At 53.6% G+C, this 21293-nt stretch overlaps 1 protein-coding gene across 7 annotated transcripts; it reads left to right on the forward strand.

Annotated features, from left to right (window-relative positions):
• Positions 1-53: 53 nt before the first annotated feature.
• Positions 54-20150, forward strand: SMG9 (SMG9 nonsense mediated mRNA decay factor). Of its 7 annotated transcripts, XM_049620956.1 has the most exons (15): positions 287-510; positions 1686-1966; positions 2978-3133; positions 5381-5455; positions 5545-5809; positions 5914-6011; positions 7860-7972; positions 11311-11422; positions 13354-13449; positions 13884-13969; positions 16838-16944; positions 17696-17803; positions 17972-18100; positions 18414-18558; positions 19628-20150. In XM_049620956.1, exons 3-15 carry the CDS (start codon positions 2984-2986, stop codon positions 19704-19706), a joined length of 1563 nt encoding a protein of 520 aa, XP_049476913.1. In that variant the 5' UTR covers positions 287-510; positions 1686-1966; positions 2978-2983; the 3' UTR covers positions 19707-20150. The 7 variants fall into 7 exon arrangements, with proteins under 7 accessions (XP_049476912.1, XP_049476916.1, XP_049476914.1 ...); XM_049620955.1 differs by lacking the exons at positions 287-510; positions 1686-1966 and adding an exon at positions 54-141; XM_049620957.1 differs by lacking the exons at positions 287-510; positions 1686-1966 and adding an exon at positions 171-260.
• Positions 20151-21293: the final 1143 nt, after the last annotated feature.

Here is a 21293-nt window from a genome sequence, read left to right on the forward strand (position 1 = left end):
TCTCTCTCTCTCCCCAACGCTCCTCGTCCCCTAGACGCCATTTACAGGCCCGTGGCTTGTAGTGGAACCTCCCCCCACCAGCCCCGTCACGGAAAGCGCGCGTAGCGCTGCGCCCCAAGAGCCAATCAGCAGCCGCCTTAGGTAAGGGGCCCGCAAGCCCGCGCGAGGCTCGTGCACCGGCAGGGGGCGGGGCGCTGGGCGCGTTTCGGGGCCCCGCCCCCTTCTCTACCGTTAAACGGTTGCTCGGACGTCCGGCAGGTGTGCGTAACAGACTAGGCATTCAAGGGCGACCCTTAAAATACCGGGTTGGCGGGCGCGGGGTGGGGAGGAGATAAGTAAGGTGTAGATAGGAACTTCAGTTCGGGGAGGGCCTAATAGGGCCTTTAAACTGGCCGTCAAGTATTGCAAACGTCCTAACGATAGCGTGTAAAGAGAAACAAGTCTTGGGAACACGCTCGCAGAGGGTCTACAGACAGACCCTGTATACCCGGGAGGTCCTCCGAATCCTATGTAAATAGAAACCTAAATCGTAGGGTTCCCCATAGGAGGCTTGTAAGCAGGTGTCTAATTATTGGGGATGTTACCTGAGTAATAGAGAGAGACTCATTGGTTTTAGGGGATGCCCCATATACAAACTTGTAAACGTGTATTTACAAGTGTTAGAGAGTCCTTTAAAAATAGTGTAAATAGACTCTGAAGTTCTTGGGGGTGGTGGTGTGTAAATACAGAGTTGGGAATTAGAGAAGTCTCCCCTCAGAGTTTGCAAATAGACCCGTAGGTTCTGGAAGAGTCCCCAAAGGGGGCATATGAAGAGATGCTTAAGCACTGAGGAAACTCCCCCAAAGAATGCCTAGTCAGATTCGTAACATCTGGGAGGTCACTGTAAGAGCCCTGTAAATAAACACAAAAAGACTGGCTTTATGCATTTTGGGAGACTCCCCAGAGGAGCCTGGAAACATGGGGGGGGGGTTCCCCAAACTGTATGTAGGTGGACTCCTTCTGGGGAGCTCCCCCATAGAGCTGTTCAATAGACCCAAATACTGTGGAAGTTTCCAGAAAAAAACATGCAAACGGACACTTGCTGCATGAGAAGGGGCTTCTCTTGGGGCTTCTCATTTACAAATGGACTGGAGTGCTGGGGCAGAGTCCCTGTGGAGGAATGAAAAGAGACACTGAAGCACTGGGGGGGTGGGGCTGTCTCGAGAATAATGTGCAAAGTGACCCTTAACTGCAAGGAAGGGAGGATTCCCAGTTTCTGAGGGGAATCTCTGCCAGAGACTGTAAACAGTCACTTAAGTGCTGAGTGGATCATTTTCCATGAGCATGTGTAAACAGGCCCTGCCCTCCTGTCTCAGAAGGCAGTCTTCAGCTGGGTTTGTGACGGGGTGGGGGGGGCGGGGGGAGAAGAGGTCACTTGTAGCAAAGAGAGAGGCGCTGGACAAGCCCCTACTCCTACATCCTGTTAACAGATATTGCTGTTCTGGAAAGCGAATCTCTCACAGGGATCTGTGACTGTGTACTTGGGTAGGAGGTGGGGGATTCACAGAACCATTTCACAGGTGGGGGCACCTGGCTGTCTCCGTTGGTGGAGAGTGCAGCTCTCGATCTTGGGGTTGTGAGTTCGAGCCCCATATTGGGCACAGAGCTCACCTAAAATTTTTTTAAAAATAAAAATGATTTCATAGGCACTTAAGAGCTAAGCAAGGATCAGCAGACTTTTTCTGTAAAGGGACAGAGAGGAATTGTTCGAGATCCTGCAGGTCGTACTGTCTCTGTCTCAACCACTCGACTCTGTCACTGGATCAAGAAGGCAGCCATAGACAACTTCTAAGTTGATGGAGGTGGCTGTATTCCTATAAAACGTCATTTACAAACGCAGAAGGCAGCCCTGATTTGGTCCGTAGCCTACAGTTTGCCAACTTGACCTCTGAGCTGTAAAGGAAATGGCCTCTCCTGCAAACAGACTGTTAAGTATTCAGAGACTTCTCTGGAATGAAGTGTAAACAGCTGGGGAAAGTCCCTCGAGGGACCTATAAAGCGAGTTAAATGGTAGGGAGTAGACCATATAGGTGGCGGTTCATTTTATAACATCTTAGATTAACCACCGGTGAGACTTGGGAGTGTGAGGGATGGCGGGCCATCAGAAACCTAAGGTAGACAGACTGAGATGTAGAGGGACATCAGATAAGATAGGGCCTTGAGTGCAGGAGCCCCACCCCAACACATGCCAGTATTAGGTAATCAAAGCAGTAGTTGTCGCACTGAGGATCATGTTACTGGTTTGTAAGGAAATGCTTTGCCACAGTTTGGGAAAGAATAGGTCCCATTTTTATGTGACCCCCTCCCCCTATGAGATACAGGTTGAGGCCAAGTGACTAATAGTTGGGAGTAGTTTTGGCTACAAGTAAGAGAAGTGTAGCTGTTTCCCACTGCATCTAGAAGGAAATAACGCCAGGTGAACAGGAGACCGCCGATTTTTTTTTCTGCCACGCCAGCCTTCCTTCGTTCCTTCCTTCCAGTCCAGGGTGGCTGCTTGAGCTCCAGCCTGCACACCATATTCCTCCCAGCCAGGAGGAGGAAAGGGCAAAAGGCATGTGCCAGCATCTGTGAAGGAAAGTTTCTGAAAGCTGCTAGAACACACTTCTGGTGTCATACCATTGGCCAGAAAGAACTTAGTCACATGGCCACCTAACTGCAAAAGGTGCTGAGAGGTGTGTTCTGGACAGCCATGTGCCCAGCTCAGAACTGAGGGTTTTATTTTATTTTTTTGGAAGAAGAGAACAGATCTTGAGAGCAAGCTAGCAGTCACTGCCACAGCCACAGAGCTCTCTTGAAAGGAAGTGCCTTCTTACAGTCCAGAGTGAACCAAATAGATTGAAAAGAGTCTGTCCTCACTCTGAAATCCACCTCTCTCTCCCTCTCTCTCTCTCTCTCTCTCTCTCTCTCTGTGTGTGTGTGTGTCTCTCTCTCTCTGTAGGCAACCATGTCTGAGTCTGGCCATAGTCAGCCTGGGCTCTATGGGATAGAGAGGCGGCGACGCTGGAAAGAGCCTGGCCCCGGTGGCCCCCAGAACCTCTCCGGGCCTGGTGGTCGGGAGAGGGACTACATTGCCCCATGGGAGAGAGAGAGACGGGTGAGTGAGTGGGCCCAAGGGCAGCATCCACATATCCACTCGTTCCACAAATGTTTTTAAGCACCTGCCACGTGCCAGGCACTAATCTAGATGCTGGGGATCAATCTGTGAACAAAAGCCTTATGAAGTAAGAGTAGAGAGTGGCAAAGGGGTCTGTCCTAGATGAAGCGGACAGAGAGGGCCTCCCTGAAGGGTGGGTTTGGAGCAGAGACCTGAAGGAGGCGAGGGAATACACCGTGACAAAATCTGAGTGAAGAGCATTCTAGACAGATCGGCAAATGGGAAGTCCCTGAGCCCTATATCTGGTGTATTCAAGGAGTAGCCAGGAAGCCAGTGTGGCTGCAGTGGCCAGAGAAGAAGGGAAGGTAATAGAAGATGATGTCGGAGAGGTAACTCAGGCCAGATCACGTAGGACCTGCTAGGCCTGAGAAAGGACTTTGGATTTTGTTGAATGAAATTGGCACTGGAGGGTTTGAGCTGAGAGGCGCCATAAGCTCATGTTTCGAAGAGTCCCATAATAACCGCAGCTGTTCCTAGGTGTCGAGCAGCGTGCACGTGCAAGGTGCCTTAACGTCTTTCGGGTCTTCCTGCACTCTTCTAGCTACCCCATGAAGTAGAGCCTAGGACAGATCTGATTTTCGCTAATGAAGAGAGTGAGTCTCAGGGGAGAAAGGACTCAACCCAGAGTCCCAAAATCAGTGAGCTTTGGGGCCAGAACCCGAACCCAAATCCAGCTGAGCCCAAGCACAGCACTGGTCTGCCGGCCGTAGCGTCCTGGACTGGGAACCAGGAGCCTCGGCGTGCGCCCCGGTCCTGCCTTGTCTTCTCTCCTGTGCTGAGGTGACTCGCTGTCAGAACCTGCCCCCTGCTCGTGTCCTTTCTCTAGGGCCCCGCCCACCTCTGAGAGAGCCCTGGGGGGAAGAAGAAAGTAACAGTTGGAACTGTTTTCTGAGCCATAAAACGGTAGACATGAGTAATAATTGATTTCACAGTGAGCTCGGCTCTTATTTCTTTCCTTGGGTTACAGCATAAGTGAGAACACAGGGTCTCTTTCTTCCTGCCACACATACCCTGGACAATGTCGCCATCATCGTGCCCTTTCAGCTTTGGTCCTGGATCAGCCTCTCCGAAGCCTCTTGTCTTTGCCTCTGACTTTGCCACTGATCCCTGGCAGCCTCCTAAGTGGCCAGTGGACTCCTCACGTCCTCCATGTCCCCCGCCGACCTCGGCATCTTCCTCCCATTTTTCCTAGTATCCATGACAGCCCGCTGGGCCTCATCCTGGACACCCCCTTCCCCACGTCAGTCACCCTGTACGTTGTGCCTCCTGAATACATCTCCTGTCCTCGTCCCAGGTATCCTCCTCTCCTCCCCGGACCTTCTCCCCATCTCCCTCCCTGGCCTTCTGAAAGCCCGCAGCCTCTCCTGTGGTTCTGTCACAGCTCTTCTTCCCAAATACTTTCATGCCCTTTGTTCTTCACCATAGGCCAGTGAAGTGAGCAGAATTGAAGTAAGTATCCCCGGTGTATGGCGAAGAAATAGACCCGCTGAAGGGTCATGGCTCTCCTGAGCTTCCTCAGGGAACAAGGCTCGAAAGCCGGTCTCCCGTTCTTGAGCAGATTGGGGGTGAGTCAAAATAAACATGAAGGCAAGGTGTGGGATCAGCCCCCTGGCTACTGGCAAGCGTAAGCGGAGCTGAGGAGTGCTGAAGAACGATCAGGGTAGCAGGGCTCTCCGGATAGCGGCTGTCAGACAGTGAGCGCCTGCCATGCGTCAAACGCCACATGGACGGTTGTCAGGCTCCAGCTACGCTCAGCCTGTAGCAGTCCTGTGAAGAGCTGCCTATCCCTGCTGGCCAGATGAGGAAACAGGCCGAAGTGAGGCCTTAGCCAAGTTCACACAGCCAGCGGAAGGCAGGGCCGAGTTTGAACCCAGGGCTAGCTCCAGAGCCCTAGCTCCTTCCACCTGGGCTTGTCTTCTGGCAGAGGCAGCCGAATGCGGTTGTGGAGCCAGGCTGCCAGGGTTCAAAGCCTGGCTCCATTCTTTGTTGGCCACGTGACCTTGGGCAAGCCAGTTAACCTCAGCATCTCCACTTGTAAAATGGGGATGATAGTGTCTATCTCACGGGGTTGCTGGTGGAATTAATATGTGAAGGCATTTAGAATTGTACCTGGCACCCGAAGGCCCCGGGGAGTGTCTCTGAGAGGCGAGGGAGCCATGCCCGAGTAACTGCCCTCCCTCACCACAGGATGGCAGCGAAGAGACCAGCACGGCGGTCCTGCAGAAAACCCCCATCATCCTCTCGAAACCTCCAGCAGAGCGGGTGAGCAGGGAAGAATCTTCTGAAGGGGAGGCTGGGAGCAGTTAGGGCAAAGATCTCTCCTGCTGACCGGAACCTTCTCACTCCCATAGTCTAAGCAGCCACCACCCCCAACAGCCCCGGCTGCCCCACCTGCCCCAGCCCCTCTCGAGAAGCCTATCGTCCTCATGAAACCACGGGAAGAGGGGAAAGGGCCTGCGGCTGCGACGACCACCTCCACCCCCGAGGGCGCTGCCCCAGCACCCCCTGCGGCCCCCGCACCGCCCAAGGGAGAGAAGGAGGGACAGAGACCCACGCAGCCTGTGTACCAGATCCAGAACCGAGGCATGGGCACTGCCGCACCCGCAGCCATGGACCGTGAGTTGGGGCCTGGGCAGGAGCCTGTCGGGGACGGTTAGGAGCTGGACCGCCCTCACACAGACCCTCACCACATCCCATCTCCTGCTTTCTCCTGTCTCCAGCTGTCGTGGGCCAGGCCAAACTACTGCCCCCAGAACGCATGAAGCACAGCATCAAGTTGGTAGATGACCAGATGAATTGGTGTGACAGCGCCATTGAGGTACTGAGCGGGGAGCATGGGTCTCCCTGCTTGAGCGTCTCACTGCCTCCACCCCACCTCCCCACCGCCACCCTCTTGGCAGGTGATACTGGACTAGACAGCTTTCAGGCAATTGCAACAATGAGAGAGAAGGAATCTGAAAGTTCTCACCTAACCAGGGCTGAGTTGCAGTGGCTTGCAGTACATGGGCTGTGCTGGTTGTTAAAATACTGAACAGCCACGATACCGGTTGGCAAAGAGGGACTCCCGCTACCACCCAGATGCCCTGGGACCTCCTTCACCATCTCCTGCCCCCGCAGGTCAGCCTCCTAGACCCTGCTCCAGTTCCCCTCCTGATTGATCGAAACAACCCATGCAGTACCAGTGCTAACTGGTTTGAACGTCACTCCCAGAGGCTCCCTTTTCCATCTCAGTGGCCCCTGGCCTAGTTCAGACCTCACATCCCTGGACCGGCATGCCTACCTCCAGACTCTCGGGCTTCATTTCTCCTCTCCTGCTGCTTTTCCCCCCTAGACCCGTCACATCACGTTGCTGCCCAGATTCTCCCAGATGTGTCCCTTCTCCTTCTCCGACAGCTTGGACTTACTAGGACAGCATGCCGGGTCTGTATTTTACCCGGCCTCCTTCCTTTCTATGTCCGCTGTCCTATTGATATCAACTGGAGGGCCTTAAAACAAAACAAAAGCCAGTGTCCAGGCCTACCCTTCACTGTCAGATTAGAACGCCCTGCAGTGGTGACAGTGTTCTGTATTTACACTGTCTAGTATGGTAGCCACTATCCTTCTAAGTGGCTATCGAGCACTTATCCACATATCCCCATATGTGGCTAACATAACTGAGGAACTGAAGGTTTAGTTTTGTTTCATTTTAATGAACTTACAAAATTTTGCTTTAATGTTTATTTTTGAGAGAGACAAAGCACGAGAATGGGGAAGGGCAGAGAGAGGGAGACACAGAATGTAAAGCAGGCTCCAGGTTCTGAGCTGTCAGCGCAGAGCCCGACATGGGGCTCGAGCTCAACGGACCAGAAGGTCATAACCTGAGGCAGAGTTGGACACTTAACCAACTGAGCCACCCAGGCGCCCCTAATTTTAATGAACTTAAATTTAAATGGCCCCATGTGGTCAGTGTCCAGCTTATTGAACAGGGCTAACGCTAGGTGTTCTTTCTGCTTTAATGTGTCTAGGGTTAGAGCCAAGATTGGCTTCCTTTTTAAAAAAAAAACAAAAACAAAAAACTCCAGTTGATTTTTAAGGAGCCTGTTGAGGACGGCACTCTTTTTTTTTAAAGCGTGTCTCTCGCACCCCCTAGTGGTGAAAGGCATCAGAGCTCGTGGCCCAGAGGTGAAGGTCTTAGGACTCTTAAATCCCAGACAGGATCCAGGACAGACTGACCTCCCCTTCCTCACTCTTGTCCCTTTTTCACGCTTCTGCGTGTTTTCCTGACCTGCCAGAAGCCGAATGTCCTCCAGGAGTCTGCTGCAGTAGCCCTCGGATACCACATCCTGTCCTTCCACCTGTTCTTCATTCCTGTGCCTTTCTTCTACTCTTCCCCAAAGTCAGGTTTCCCTTTTTGCCCGCTGTGTTCCTGCGGCACTGACTTTCCATTAGTTTCTTGACCATGCCAGGCTCTTCTCCTCTCGGGAGCCCTCACAAATGTTCTTCTCTGTGCCACCGCATACGTACAGGGGCCCTTTGGCCCAACTGAGGGGATCGGAGGCGTCAAAGTTTTGCTTCCACATCCGACAAGGCAGGCGGGCCGGTCTCTGCCCCCCCACCCCACCCAGTCTCACTCCCACTCCAGCAGCTGACAGATTTACGAGGCTCACATTCCTTCATCTTCCCATAGTACCTGTTGGATCAGACCGATGTGTTGGTGGTTGGTGTCCTGGGCCTTCAGGGGACAGGCAAGTCCATGGTCATGTCATTGCTGTCAGCGAACACTCCTGAGGAGGACCAGAGGTAAGGGGTGTGGAAGACCAGGAGGGAGGTGGACACCTACCCGGAGGACAGGGAAGGGTGGGCCTGGGTATTGCAAGTGGTATTACCAAAGGACTTTGGGAAAATGTTTCACCTCCCTTGGCCTCAATGTCTTTGTCAGATTAGGGTGATTAGGGCCTGGACTAAATCTTTGTGTGGCTCCAAGATAACCAGTCCTGTTTCTCCCTCCCTTCCTGCCTCGCCCCAGGGAATGGTACAGAGCCCGGCTTTGGATTTAGGTTGACTTCAGGCTCAGCCCTGCCACTCACCAGCTAGTTGACCTTGGGAATGTCGCTTCACTTCCCAGTATCTCACCTCGTCATGTGTAAAGTGGGTTTTTGGAGGATAAGATCAGGAAGGCAAACTTAACAAGAACCTGACACAGAGCAAATGCTCATAGGATACTGGTTGCTAAGACCTGGTAAATAGAACTGGGAAAGAGACTCGAATGTAGGGCATGGGTTCTAGACCAGCCTCGGTCCTGCATTCTTGAGTAAGGATGGGGATGATTGTGAAAATAAAAGTATGAAGTCACAGGAGAGGATTTGGGGGAAGAGAGAGCTTAGGAACTAGGGACCAGAACTGAGGGCAGGGAAGGAAAAGGAGAAAGGCAGGGACTAGGGAGGAGAGACATAACCGGTCTGATTAAGGACGACTCAAACTGGAGAATGAGAAAGGGATTGTCTGGAAAATGTAGGGGTTTGGTTTTTGTTTTTGTTTTCCATAAAGCAGGTGATACTATCTTGCATTGCGTGGATGGATATCAGGGGGTCCACGAACCTCCTCCTAACAGTATATGAGGGATTTTACATCTATCTGCAGTTGGGCTTTTCTTCTAGGAAATGGGTCTGTAGTTTCCCCCAGATCTTAGAGGGTCCGATGGAGACCCAGAGCAGGTTAAGAACCACTATCGTGAGACTGTACGTCCACTAGAACCAGAGCTGTGGGGCTGCCCTTCCTCCCAGGTCCGTCTCCTCTCTTGTCAACTTGTAACTTAAGCTCACCTTGGCTCCACCTGGGAACAGCTCCAGCTCTCTCAGCATTCTTTCCGTCTCAGCTTCCACCCCCAACTAGCAAATTTCTCCTCCCCTTCCCCCGGCTTTGAGTTCAGATTCCTGAGCTAGAGAGAATCCTACTGGCCTGGCCGTATCTTTTGTGTTTTTTTTATTGTTTAGTTTATTTTGAGAGATAATGTGAGTGGGGGAGGGGCAGAGAGAGAGGGAGATAGAGAAGCCAAAGCAGGCTCCACACTGCTGGCGCAGAGCCAAACATGGGGCTCGAACTCCCAAACCATGAGATCACGACCTAAACTGAAGTCAGACACTTAACGGCCTGAACCACCGAGGTGCCCTCTGCTTATGTTTTTGAGCCACGTCAGCCCGTGGTGTGGCGGACTTTGGTGCCAACTCTTGCCGTCAGGCCCCCTTTACGTTAAGGATTCATCTGCTTCTCCCTTCCTTCATTCCTATCTCCTGGCCCAAGCCTCCGACATCTCCCCTACTGAATGTCAAGAATCTCCTCACTGATCTCCCTGCTTTAGTTCAATTCGGCTAACATCTATTGAGTGCTTACAGCGTGCCAGGCACTGTTCCGGGCACTGGGGATACAACAGTCAACAGAACTGGCAAGAACCTTTGTCCTGGTGAGCCTTCGTTCTAATCAGGGTGAAGGCAAACAAACTACGTTATTTGACATGTGAGAAGGTGATACCCAAACGGGAAGGGATTATAGGGAAGCTGTGGTTGGTGCTGGGTTACAGTCCTAAACAGAGTGGTCAGGGAAGGCCTCGCAAAGAGGGACACTGAGCACAAGCAGACTGGGAGGAGGGAGAGCTTTCTAATCAGATGGAATGACAGGAGCCTATGTCTGAGGCAACAGCGCTTGCCTGGTGTGTGTGCAGAATGGCATGGAGGCCCTGGAGCTGGCGCGGAGTGAGCAAGAAGGGAAGGCCCAGGCGGTCAAGGTCAGAGAGGATAAGGGAGGCTACGGCTCACCACATAGCACAAGGGGGAGCCTTTCAAAACCCACCTCCAGTCCTGTCACTTCCCTACTTAAATGTCTTCAGGGCTACTCCAGGCTCGTGGGCCAAAGCCCCAGCTCCTTACCAGGCCCCACAGAGGCCTGTGCTCCCTCTTGTTGCTCCCAGTCCCCCTGTTCTCCGCTTTCCCCTCTCCCCACACTGGTCTTTGATTCCCCACACGCGCCACCTGCCGTCCACCTGGGACAGTCTTTGCTTCCATCCTCCACCCTTTAACTTAATTAAAGTCACTCAATAAACTCTTCTGTCTCTCACTCTGTGTGGTCATCTGTCTCTTGTCTCTTGTACGGCAGCCCTTCCCAGCTCTCCCAAGTGAGCTATCCCCATCCCCATCCTGAGCGCCACACACCCCTTCTTCCTACCGCTCACAGTTACTGATCTGTGTTGATCTGTAAGCTAGAGCAGGAGCTGCTTGAAGCAGAGACGGTCCTTGTTCCCTGTCGCATCCCGGTATCTGGTACATCAGAGGCCTTCAGTATGGTGGTGTTAAGTGGGTGTCAGACAGCGTAACACGCCTCTCAGGGAGGTGGGGATTACCTTTTGAGAGACAAATACCGTTACCCTGATTTTACAGATTGAAAGAGAAAATCACTTTGTCCAGGTCGCAGAATGTGACCCAGTTGAGCTCCATGGTCTAGGGCAAGGCTCCGCTGTGCCTGCTTTGGCGTCATCTTCCGGTCCGACGCAGATAGAACCGAGGGAGACTCTCCTCCCAGGGGAAGAACTGGGAACGGAGTTCTACAACCACCCAGCCTCTCACTGTGAGGGTGGAGAGCTCTCAGTGCTATATCTCCGGGGCCCGGCCCATGGCAAGTGCACTGGGTAATTCACAGCTAACGATTACGTATCGCTGCCTAGCAGGCATTTTCCTGAGGGCTTTACGGCAGTTAGCCTCATAGCAGCCCTAAGAGTTTTGAGACTGCTGTTATCCCCATTTACAGATGAGGAGGCCAAGGAGAAAGAAATTAAGGACTTGCCCAAAGCCACAGAGCCAGGAAGAGGCAGAACTGGGATTTGAATCCCAGCGGTCCAACAAAGTCCTGACTCTTAAACACCTCACTCTACTGACTTCATTAGATGGGTTAATAGATCTCCTTATGGGTAAAGGTGAAGTCATGTGGAATAACATGTGGTTCTCCAGACAACAGGGGCCACAGGTGGAGGGCTTTGTAGGGGGCTTTGAGAGCGTAGGGAACCACGCTCATTTTACATGGTTGCACTCTGGAGACATCAGAGGCTGAGAAGCGCTCCTCTAATGCATCCCACCCGCTTCTCTCCACAGGGCGTATGTTTTCCGGGCCCAGAGTGCCGAGATGAAGGAACGAGGGGGCAACCAGACCAGTGGCATTGACTTCTTTATTACCCAAGAGCGGATTGTTTTCCTGGACACACAGGTGCTGACCTCCACGTGCCCGCCCTCCTGCATGCCACCTTCACATCCATCCCTGAATGTTGTTAAGCCAGAACCCCGCTTGGATTCCATGTGGTCCCAGCCCAGCCACGGGCACGCTAGGTGCTTATGGACAAGTTGTGTCTTTTCTTGGCCTTTAGCACGTTTTCAGATTTTGCCTCCCTCCCCTCCCATCCATCGTATACACAGTAGCCTAGAGAATCTTCTAGCATAGTGGCTAAATGTGTGGGCCCTCGAGGCCGGTCTGTGTATGTCCAGGTTCTGCCTTTAATTCTTACCATTTGGGTGATGTGAAGCCAGTGTTTACCCCCCCTCAAACCTCAGTTTCTTCGTCTATAAGTGGGGACGATAATCGTACTCAGCCTCACAGGTTCATTGCAAGGCTTCAGTGGAACGGTCCAGGCAGAGTGGTTGGCACAGGACCTGGCATGTAGTTAGCGTTCAGGCCCATCACTGTCATTAGAACTGACCTGTGTGTTTCTGGCGGCTTTCCTCATCCTCTCTCTTGCCCCCAGGCAGAGTCCCCATTCTTCAGCGTGGTGTTCAGGGCTCGTGGGGCTCACCTCCTTCAGACTCCAGCCTCCCCTCTCTGGCGTAGTCTCTAGCTCCACCGGACGTACCACAAGGCCTCGCCTTGATCCCCCTCCCACCCTGGGCCGTCCACATCCTGTTCCCTTTATCCGAAACTACCCTTTATCTGAAACTGCCTGTTCCTCAGTTTTCTTAAGTGGGAAAAACATCATTGCCTACCTCGTAGGGTTGTTGTGAGGCTTCGGTGAGTTAATACAAGTAGAGCCCTAATGGCAGCGCCTGCCATGAGGTTGGTACTTCATACTTTGCTGTCAGTATCATGAGCCTGAGAACACTCTCTCTTCCCTTGCCATTTTGCCGGGCTAATGCCTTCTCCTCCGAGAAGACTCTGACGGGGCATCGCCTCCTCCCAGAAGCCTTCCCCTCCTCTGAGCCCCCACTGGTGCCGCGTGCGCCTTCCATTGTGGCACTGACGTATCACAGCCTCTTCCCACAGCGTACTGCTCCCACTCCCCACCTGCCTGGAGCGCTTTAGGGAGGAGCTCTGTTGGTCAGGGCCTGGCCCCTACGTGGTTCTCCCTGACTGTTGATGGAGCAGAGTTCTAGTCACCATAGTTGTGGATGGCACGGACAGTGAAAGCCCACAGATGTGATCTGTGAGTCAGGCCCTGTGCAGGGGCCACTAGGGGACCTGGAGACAAGCTGAACTGCCATGAGCTGGGTCCAAGGCCCATGTGGAGCAGAACAGAAGTTAAAACAGGACAGAATAGAGCATGCAGCTCTATTGGGAGTTTTAGAAAGCCAGCAATTGGGAAACTGTCTTCCTTAAAGAATTCCACTCGCTGCAGCAAGAAGTCAGTAAGACCACCAAACTGATTGCACTCTTGTGGCTTTTAAATGGAATGTTCCTTTAAGAAAAGGTGATGCACTCACCGTGGATTCTTTTACACCCACTGATGCAGTTTTTAAATCCTCACCAATTTTCACACTAAACATCGTTTTTTGACCAAAGTAATTATCTTAGCAAAGTTTTGAAAGCATTTGAAACAACTAAGAAAAGGAAAGTGTCTTGAAGGGACATGACTCATGCAAGCCAATATTACATTTATTAGCACTAGGAGAGTTCTCTTTGAGCACGAGGCACTTGAGAGGGGTGATAATTCATAAAGGAGCTGGGGGAAGTATATCTGCTTTGAAACATTCTTCTTTCACCCCCTCTTGCTGACTAGCTCTTACTCATCAGAAACCGCCTGTGTTTCTGACCTTATTTTGCCCCGAGAGAGGCAAGGTGTTGGCCTTCAACTTGCGGAACTTGGGTGGCTGTGACACTTAGGGTCCCGGCCTCCAGCCCCCGTTCCCGACACCCTCTCTTCCTTGCTGCAGCCCATCCTGAGCCCCTCCATCTTGGACCACCTTATCAACAATGACCGCAAGCTGCCTCCAGAGTACAACCTGCCCCACACCTACGTTGAGATGCAGGTGAGGGGACCAAGCCAGACCTAGGGAAGGTCTCACCCTTCCCCCTCGAGATTCGTGATGGGGAGTTGGATATGGGTTGACCTCGTTTCTGCTTCATAAAGAGCCCTGGGTGCCCCAAGAGCTGTAGGAAAGAATAGCACTGAGAGTCCTGTCAGGCTCACCTCCTGGCTGTGCTCCTCAGAAGAGTCATTTCCTGCCCCCTCCCCCTTCAGGCCTCGTTATCTGCCTGTGTGAGATGGGAGTGATCATTCCCATCTTGCCCAATTTAGGGATGGCCTGTGAAGGAAGTGCCAGCGGAGTCTGGGCACACAGTAGGTGCTTAACGGCTCTGAGGCTCTCACCCTGCTGCCCCTTCAGCTAAGTCCTGGGAGCAGGGACCCCAGTCTGGGTAGGGGGGACCTCCAGCTCGGTCACCCCTTCCTGCCCCCTCTCAGTCGCTCCAGATCGCGGCTTTCCTCTTCACGGTCTGCCACGTGGTGATCGTTGTCCAGGACTGGTTCACAGACCTCAGTTTATACAGGTGAGCAGGTGGCGGGGAGGGTTGGGGGGGTGGGGGCAGGGAGCGAAGGCAAGAGATGGGGATCAGAGACTCGGCCACTTGCCTGGGTCTCATACGTTCCACACAGTATCCATAGGGACCCCTTTAAAGTCTGAGTTGGGGACGCATGGGTGGCTCAGTCAGTTAAGTGTCCGACTCTTGATATGGGGTCAGGTCACGATCTTGCGGTTGGCGAGATGGAGCCTCGAGTCGGGCTCTGTGCTGACAGTGTGGATCCTGCTTGGGATTTTCTCACTCTTGTGCTCGCTCGCTCTCTCTCTTTCTCTCTCTCTCTCTCTGCTTCTCTGCCACTCCCCCAGTCGTGCATGCTCACACATGCATGCATGTTCTCTCTCTCAAAAATAAACTTAAAATAAAACGTGAGTTGGAGTGGGTCACCACCACCTAGCAGACATACACATGCTTACAACTCCCCACTGGCTTTATACATCACTCAGAACAAAATCCAAAGTCCTTCTCATGGCCTACAAGGTCCTCCACGGGATGGTCCTAGTCTCCTCATTGACCTTCTCTCCCACCACTTTCCCTCGCTCCCCCCATTAGAGCCCTAGTGGCCCCATGGCTACTCCTCGTGCAGCTTAGGACCTCCGCGCCACATCTCTCAGCCAGAACACTCTTCCTACAGACCTCAGACTCCCTCCCTCACGTCGTCCCACCTCAGGCCTTCCCCGATCTTATAACATAGATCTTATAACATAGAACCACCCCACCACCACCCCACTCTTACGCTACTGTGTTTTCCTTCATTGCATTTATCACTCCCTACCAGGACATTGCAGATCTTTTTAGGGTCTGTCTCCCAGTCTGAGTCCCTGGTGCCTCACACAGTGCCTGGCACAAGGTGGTTAATACACGTTTGTAGAATGAATAGCGTAATCAGGAGCGGGCTTGTCCCTCTTGTCCATCGCCAGGCACATGTACCGTACCCGGGCAGGCAGGAAGGGGGAAGGAGTCAGGATCTGGGGAAGGAGTCAGGATCTGGCCGGAGTCCTGCCTGAAGCAGCTGGAGCTTTTAGAAATGCCCCCTGGACAGAACTGGCTCAGAACCTAAGGCGTAAGGGTTCCTCTTGGCCTCAGGCCCCAGGGGATAGCTGTGCGGAGGCCAGCCGCCTTGGGCACAGAGCCCAGCCAGAAGGAAGGAACAGGAGCTCATGGGGAGGGGAGAGCTGAGCCAAGGGAAGCAGATGTCTCCAACGTAAGGCAGCCCAGGATTTGAACCCCAGCTCTTAGCAGGTGAGTGGCCTATTTTTCCTTAGCTCCTCATAGGCAAATTGTTTTATGCGGATTAAATGAGTTTAAAGAACTTAACAGCATTCGGTGGTAAATGGGAATGTAATGTTTATGTTAGTAACCCTGGGGGTTGGGGTGAACTGTGGGTCTGGTCTGGCCAACAGTAAAAATGACTTTCTGGGAAAACCAGCCCTTGTGACCAGATCTAAATGTCTTTTTTTTTTTTTTTTTTTTTTTAATGTATTTTTGAGAGTGAGAGTGAGGGAGGGGCAGAGAGACAGAGGATCTGAAGTGGGCTGTGCGCTGACAGAGAGCCCGATGTGGGGCTCGAACTCACCAACTTACCAACTCTGATAACCTGAGCCCAAGCCGGACATTTCATCAGCTGAGCCGCTCAGGCGCCCCTAAGTGTCTTATTTCTGAAACACCCGCGCTGCTACCATCACCATAGTCTATTTGAATTCATTCACGTGAGAGGAGTATATTGACCATTTATGGATGCCATTCCCCGTTCGGGGCACTGGGGACACAGGTGTGAATTTACCAGACTGCCCTGTGGAGTTTGCATTCTGATTGGGGTATGGACTCGGCCCGGCACGTGGCAGAACCTTGCTTTTAATCCAGAGCCTGAGGTGGGCTTCTCGGCAGGGAAACCCCACGAAACTGTGGACAACACGTTTGTATGTGTGTTCGTGTGAGAAGAATGTCCGTGCTTTTTATCGGATTCCCGTGAGCCCTTCCTTCAGATAGCAGGTTTATTTTATTTACATGTCTGGAAATTTTATTTTAAAATGGCATAAACTGAAACTTAGGTCCATGCAGAAACTTGCACATGGATGTTTATAACGCAGTTTTATTCGTAATTGCCAAAACAAGGAAGTGATCAAGGTATATTTCAGTAGGTAAATTGATAAACTATGGTACATGCACACAAGGGAATGTTACTGGAAATGCGTTATCACGCCGTGAAAAGGAGGAAGGTACACACTCTTGAGTGCGTATTACTAAGTGAGAGACGCCAGTTTGAAAGGGCTAGTGTATGATCCCAACTCCATGACGTTCTGGAAAAGGCAAAGCTGTGGGGACAAGTAAAAAGATGAGGGGCGGATAGGTAGAGCATGGAGGGTTGTTAGGGCAGTGACGCCGCTCGCTGTGATGCTGTGTGGCGGGCACATGTCCTTTTTGTCAAAACGCGCAGAGTAGACAACACCGGCAGGGAAGCCTAGTGTGTAGCGTAGCCTTTGGGTGATGATGATGTGTCACAGGCTCATTGGAATGTTGACAGTGGGGGAGGCTATGTGTGGGAGTGGGGCGGGACATTCATGGGAATCCCCGTACTTTCCACTTGGTTTTGTGGTGATCTTACCAATGCTTTAAAAAATGAAGTATTTTTTTAATAGCATAGACTCATTTAAAAACGCATACAGTTGACACGGGTCCATGGATTGGTGTCTGAGAGAGTTGTCTCTGAATTCCCTAAAATCCCCTAAAATCGGTGTAGCTGTAGCTTTTATCAGATCCGCAGAGGGGGCCCCCTCCCCAGGCTGTGGGACAGGGGGTGCCCATGCCAGAGCACCAACCTCTCGCCCTGAACCCCAGGTTCCTCCAGACAGCAGAGATGGTGAAGCCCTCTACCCCATCCCCCAGCCACGAGTCCAGCACTTCCTCAGGCTCTGACGAAGGCACTGAGTACTACCCCCACCTGGGTGAGGGACTTGGCTGGGGGGGGGGGCGGGGGGATGGGGGAGGGAGAAATCAGGGGGACGGGGGGGGGGGGGAAGCAGGGGGATGGGGGAGGGGCGAAAACCAGGAGCGCTGGGGAAGTGGGGAGCTGGGAGGAAGCAAGTCAGCAGATTAGCTGCTTCTTCCTCCAAGGTTCCCACCTGGCCACCAAGGGCACGACCCTGAGTCTGGGTCCAGCTCCTTGATCAGAAGGGGAGCCTTTTATATACAGGATCCACATCAGCCCATTTCTCTGTCCCCCGCACCTCCAGCACAGACTGGGGGCGAGGGGAGTGCTGAAGTAACCCGAGTGGCCCCAGGTGCCCTGCTTGCCCTGTGGCCTCACACCATCTGCTCGCTCTGCTCTACTGTCACACTGCCCTTCTGCAAACATCTCGTTCGTTTATGACACCCCAGGCAGGGTCTTCCCTACTTCCTCTGCCTCACCAAGTCCCTGGTGCCTTTCTGTCTTACTCCTGATTGTGTGGCTATTTTCCTCTTCGGTCTTTTCCATCAGACTGGGGGTTCCTTGGGGACAGAAACCGGATCTCACGTCTGGGTCCCCTGCATCACCCAGCACAGGGTCTGGTGCTAAAGCAAAGTAACATGTAACATAAACATTTACAAGAGCTCTGAGCCCAGGGGTAACGGCAGATCTTTGGCACGAGTGGGGAAGGCCACACGGCCAAGCCCCAGCTGCCTCACGCGACTACATCTCTCTTCCCACCCCTCCAGTCTTCCTGCAGAACAAAGCTCGCCGAGAGGACTTCTGTCCTCGAAAGCTGCGCCAGATGCACCTGATGATTGACCAGCTCATGGCTCACTCCCACTTGCGTTACAAGGGTAAGGGTCCCTGAATCACCCCCCAGGCTGACCAGTGGCTCTTGACTCCTGCTCTGGCCCGTGGCCCAGACGTCCAGACTGGCCTCCTGATTCTAGCTTGACCATCATATGTGTACCTCCCCTGCCCCTCAGCATAGTATCTGTAGGCTGATAGGTTCTCTCCTGCAGGTACTCTGTCCATGTTACAGTGCAACGTCTTCCCTGGGCTCCCACCTGACTTCCTGGACTCTGAGGTCAATTTGTTCCTGGTGCCCTTCATGGACAGCGAAGCAGAGAGTGAAAACCCACCTCGGGCAGGTATGGTTGAGTCTGGTCCACAGGGATACCAGTTCTTCCCTGGTCTGGTGGGAGATACAGGTTGCCCTGGCCTGGGGTGATAGGGACCCACAGCTGGTCTGAGGGGAGACTCGTGGCTTGTCCTTGAGGTGCTTGGACCCTTTCTTAGGAGTGTGTTTCCAAGATGTTGGAGTACGGGAAGAGCTGGGCCGGGTCTGGACATGGAGGTACTCCTGGAATTCCAGCCCAGGATACTGGGTGCCTGGGAAAAAGGAAAGGCCCTCTGACAGGCTGTCCCCCCCACCCCCTTATCCTCCCCACCTCAACTCTCCAGGACCCGGTTCCAGCCCGCTCTTCTCCCTGCTCCCTGGGTACCGTGGCCACCCCAGTTTCCAGTCCCTGGTGAGCAAGCTCCGGAGCCAAGTGATGTCCATGGCCCGGCCACAGCTGTCACACACCATCCTCACGGAGAAGAACTGGTAAGAGCTCCGGGCAGGGTGGTCAGTGTGGGGCCCCCACCCTGGTGCAGACTGGAGGAAGTTCTCAGTGATCTCTCCCACATCTCGGTTCCCTTTTCTGGGACGCTGATGACTGCTTCCACGCTGGACAGCATGCTGTCTCTTAAGTCCTCCTGAGTCGCCAGTAGGGTGTAGGTCTTGTCACCAGTTTTACTAGTGGGGAAATTGAGGCTCAGAGAAAGGAATTGTCACATAGTGATGTCACATACCGGTAGCTAGGTGCCATTTGATGGCGAGGAGTAGGACCAGTGAGCCCAGTCAAGCTCAAGCGTTTATTCTGAGGCCCTGAGTGCGGAAAGCGTGGCCTCACAGGAGGGGACGCTGAAATGTCCCCACAGGAGCTGCATTCTCCAGCTCTCACTGGATGGTACTGTCTCCCTGCGCCCCCCCACCTTCCCTCCTCCTGTGCCACCTGGCTCTCCCCACTCTGCTTTCACAGAGCCCCGACCTCCCCCAGCCCCAGCCCCAGCCCCACATGACCCTCTGTGTCTGGAGCCCGCAGCAGGTCTGCAACATCGAATTTCCAGGAGACACGGAAGTTGGAGAGAAAGAGCTTGGCCGGGTGCAGCCTCTAGCACGGCTCCCCCGGGGTCTGTGGCTGGCCGTGGCCGGAAGGGGCAGGGAGCGCACACAGCAGCAAAGCCAGTGAGCCGTGCGGGCGAGGGGGCTCGGGGCTCTACTCTCCCACGGTCTGTAGCAGGGCCCAGCCGGGTAGAGGGTCATGCAGCTGTCAGACGTTTCTGATCGCCACAAGACTCTGGAGGGAGATAGAGGTAGAATCCTGACCCTCAAGTTGGGGCTTGAGGCCTTCATTCCAGACCAGGTGCCTTCTGCTTTGCTCACCCCAGAGGAGGCGTCAGAACCCGGGCCACTCCCATCGGCACTGTCATCTGCCCCACCTCCCGGTCCAGGAGCCTCCGGGGTCAGGTCATGCAGGTCGTACGCAGGACCTGTTTTTGCACCTGGCCCGGGTCAGCGCAAGGCTGGCGGGCCACAGCCAGGGCTGCTGACCACTCACCTCCTCCCCCAGGTTCCACTACGCTGCCCGGATCTGGGACGGCGTAAAGAAGTCCTCTGCCCTGGCGGAGTACAGCCGCCTGCTGGCCTGAGGCCGAGGGGAGGAACGTCTTGCAGAGAACCCCCCTCTGGGTCCTCACGGATGGTGAGGGAGCACACGCGTCCTGCCCCCCCTGGTGGGGTGGAAAGTGGCGGCAGGTCTAATGGACGAGGGACCACGACATCCTCGCCCAGAGACGTGAGGCGTCCAGGGCCAGGCCTCCCATCCTCAACGGAGTGTTGTTCAGGGGCAACTCTGAGATCCCACCCCCAACCTGGGCCAGGGCGGCCCATCTCAGTCCCCTGCAGGGACAGGCAGTGGGAGTAGTCTGGTCACGGAGAATCCCAGGTTCCATCTTGACCTCCCTCGGCAGGGACAGGAGCAACAGGGTCCCTCCTCCCTGACTCTGAGCCCTTTCCTATAAGGTGCGGCAGGGTCTGGGGAGCTCTTCGTTGGGGCAGGTCTGGTGGTTCGAATAAAGAGTCATGCAAGCCTGTTCTGGTGCTTCTCTTCTTCCCGTCTCCCCAGCATGCTGTCCTGGGGACCAGGGCAGATTTGGGTCCTGGCCTTTAGGGGGCAGACTACCTGCAGCCACCATTGGAGCCTGAGTGAACTTGCTTGCCATGGGGACACTTTCACTGCAGGTTGTAGAATTGTCAGGAGCTGAGGAAAACCAGTCTCTGCTAAGGAGGAAGCCCCTAGAAAAAGGGGTATTCTGTTTCCTGCGGTGACATCAAGTCCCATCTCTGTGCCATGGATAGGAAAAGACCGTGCCCTCCTTTGGCTAAATGCAGTGACTACCTTCGTGTCGTCTGCTCTCAGTTGAAGACAGTGCCTGCCTTTGGTGAAATGCCTCGTTAAATGCAATGCCTGATTCAGTATACGGTTAAAAAATAGAGTGTGTCTTAGTTAAATACGGTGGAATACAGGGCTTACCCTGAGTTGAAACAGGTTCTACCCTTATCCAAATGCTCGTACGTTATCCTTAACACACAGCGCCCACAGTTGGTGAAGTATGGTGGCTTCCTTTGCCTACAGAGCTCGTCTACTCTTGCTTAAAAGTAGTCTCTGCCTTGTAAGTCCAGAACCTACCCTCAGTTAAGTACACCCTTCACTTCAATATGGTACCTACCTCACCTACCCGGTTTAAATTCACTACCTCCTAGCTTAGTGTTTCCCCGAGTGCGTCTCCAAGTTGGTCTGGCCACCGCACCCATCCCAAATTAGTCCCGACCTTCGAATCGCGCCACCTCACCCTTCCCTAACGCGGTTGGTTCCGTCACCAGCCAAGTCTGGCTGCCCGCTACCCCATGCTCCTTTGGCCTCCTTGCCTTCCTCCTGCCCTTGAGCGTACCCGTACAGTCCTGGCGTCCTTGTTGTGGGAATCCTGGGGGCGGGGCGGGGGGTGGTGAAGAAAACACCCAAGAGGCCAGGAGCCGGGTCCCTGTAGATCTCTAAAAGAGCGAGGGGCTGAGGTCTGGGAGGCATGACACCCAGGTCTTGCTGACCAAGAAGACCTCAGGCAAGAAACTCCCTTAACGATCTTCAAGGCCGTTCAGAGCGGAGACATTCACTTGCCCTCTCAGGGAAATGCTTCTGAACCCCTCGCCCCACTGCCCTGACTACACAAACACCTTCC

Source organism: Panthera uncia (assembly GCF_023721935.1).
Source record: "Panthera uncia isolate 11264 chromosome E2 unlocalized genomic scaffold, Puncia_PCG_1.0 HiC_scaffold_19, whole genome shotgun sequence".
Lineage (NCBI taxonomy): Eukaryota > Metazoa > Chordata > Mammalia > Carnivora > Felidae > Panthera > Panthera uncia.

What these genes read in the sequence shown, in the direction of transcription:
- SMG9 (XM_049620953.1), top strand. An exon ending in TTGTTTTCCTGGACACACAG is followed by an intron (nt 11,423 to 13,353) that starts GTGCTGACCTCC and finishes TCCTTGCTGCAG; the next exon opens with CCCATCCTGAGCCCCTCCAT. An exon ending in TGAAAACCCACCTCGGGCAG is followed by an intron (nt 18,101 to 18,413) that starts GTATGGTTGAGT and finishes TCAACTCTCCAG; the next exon opens with GACCCGGTTCCAGCCCGCTC.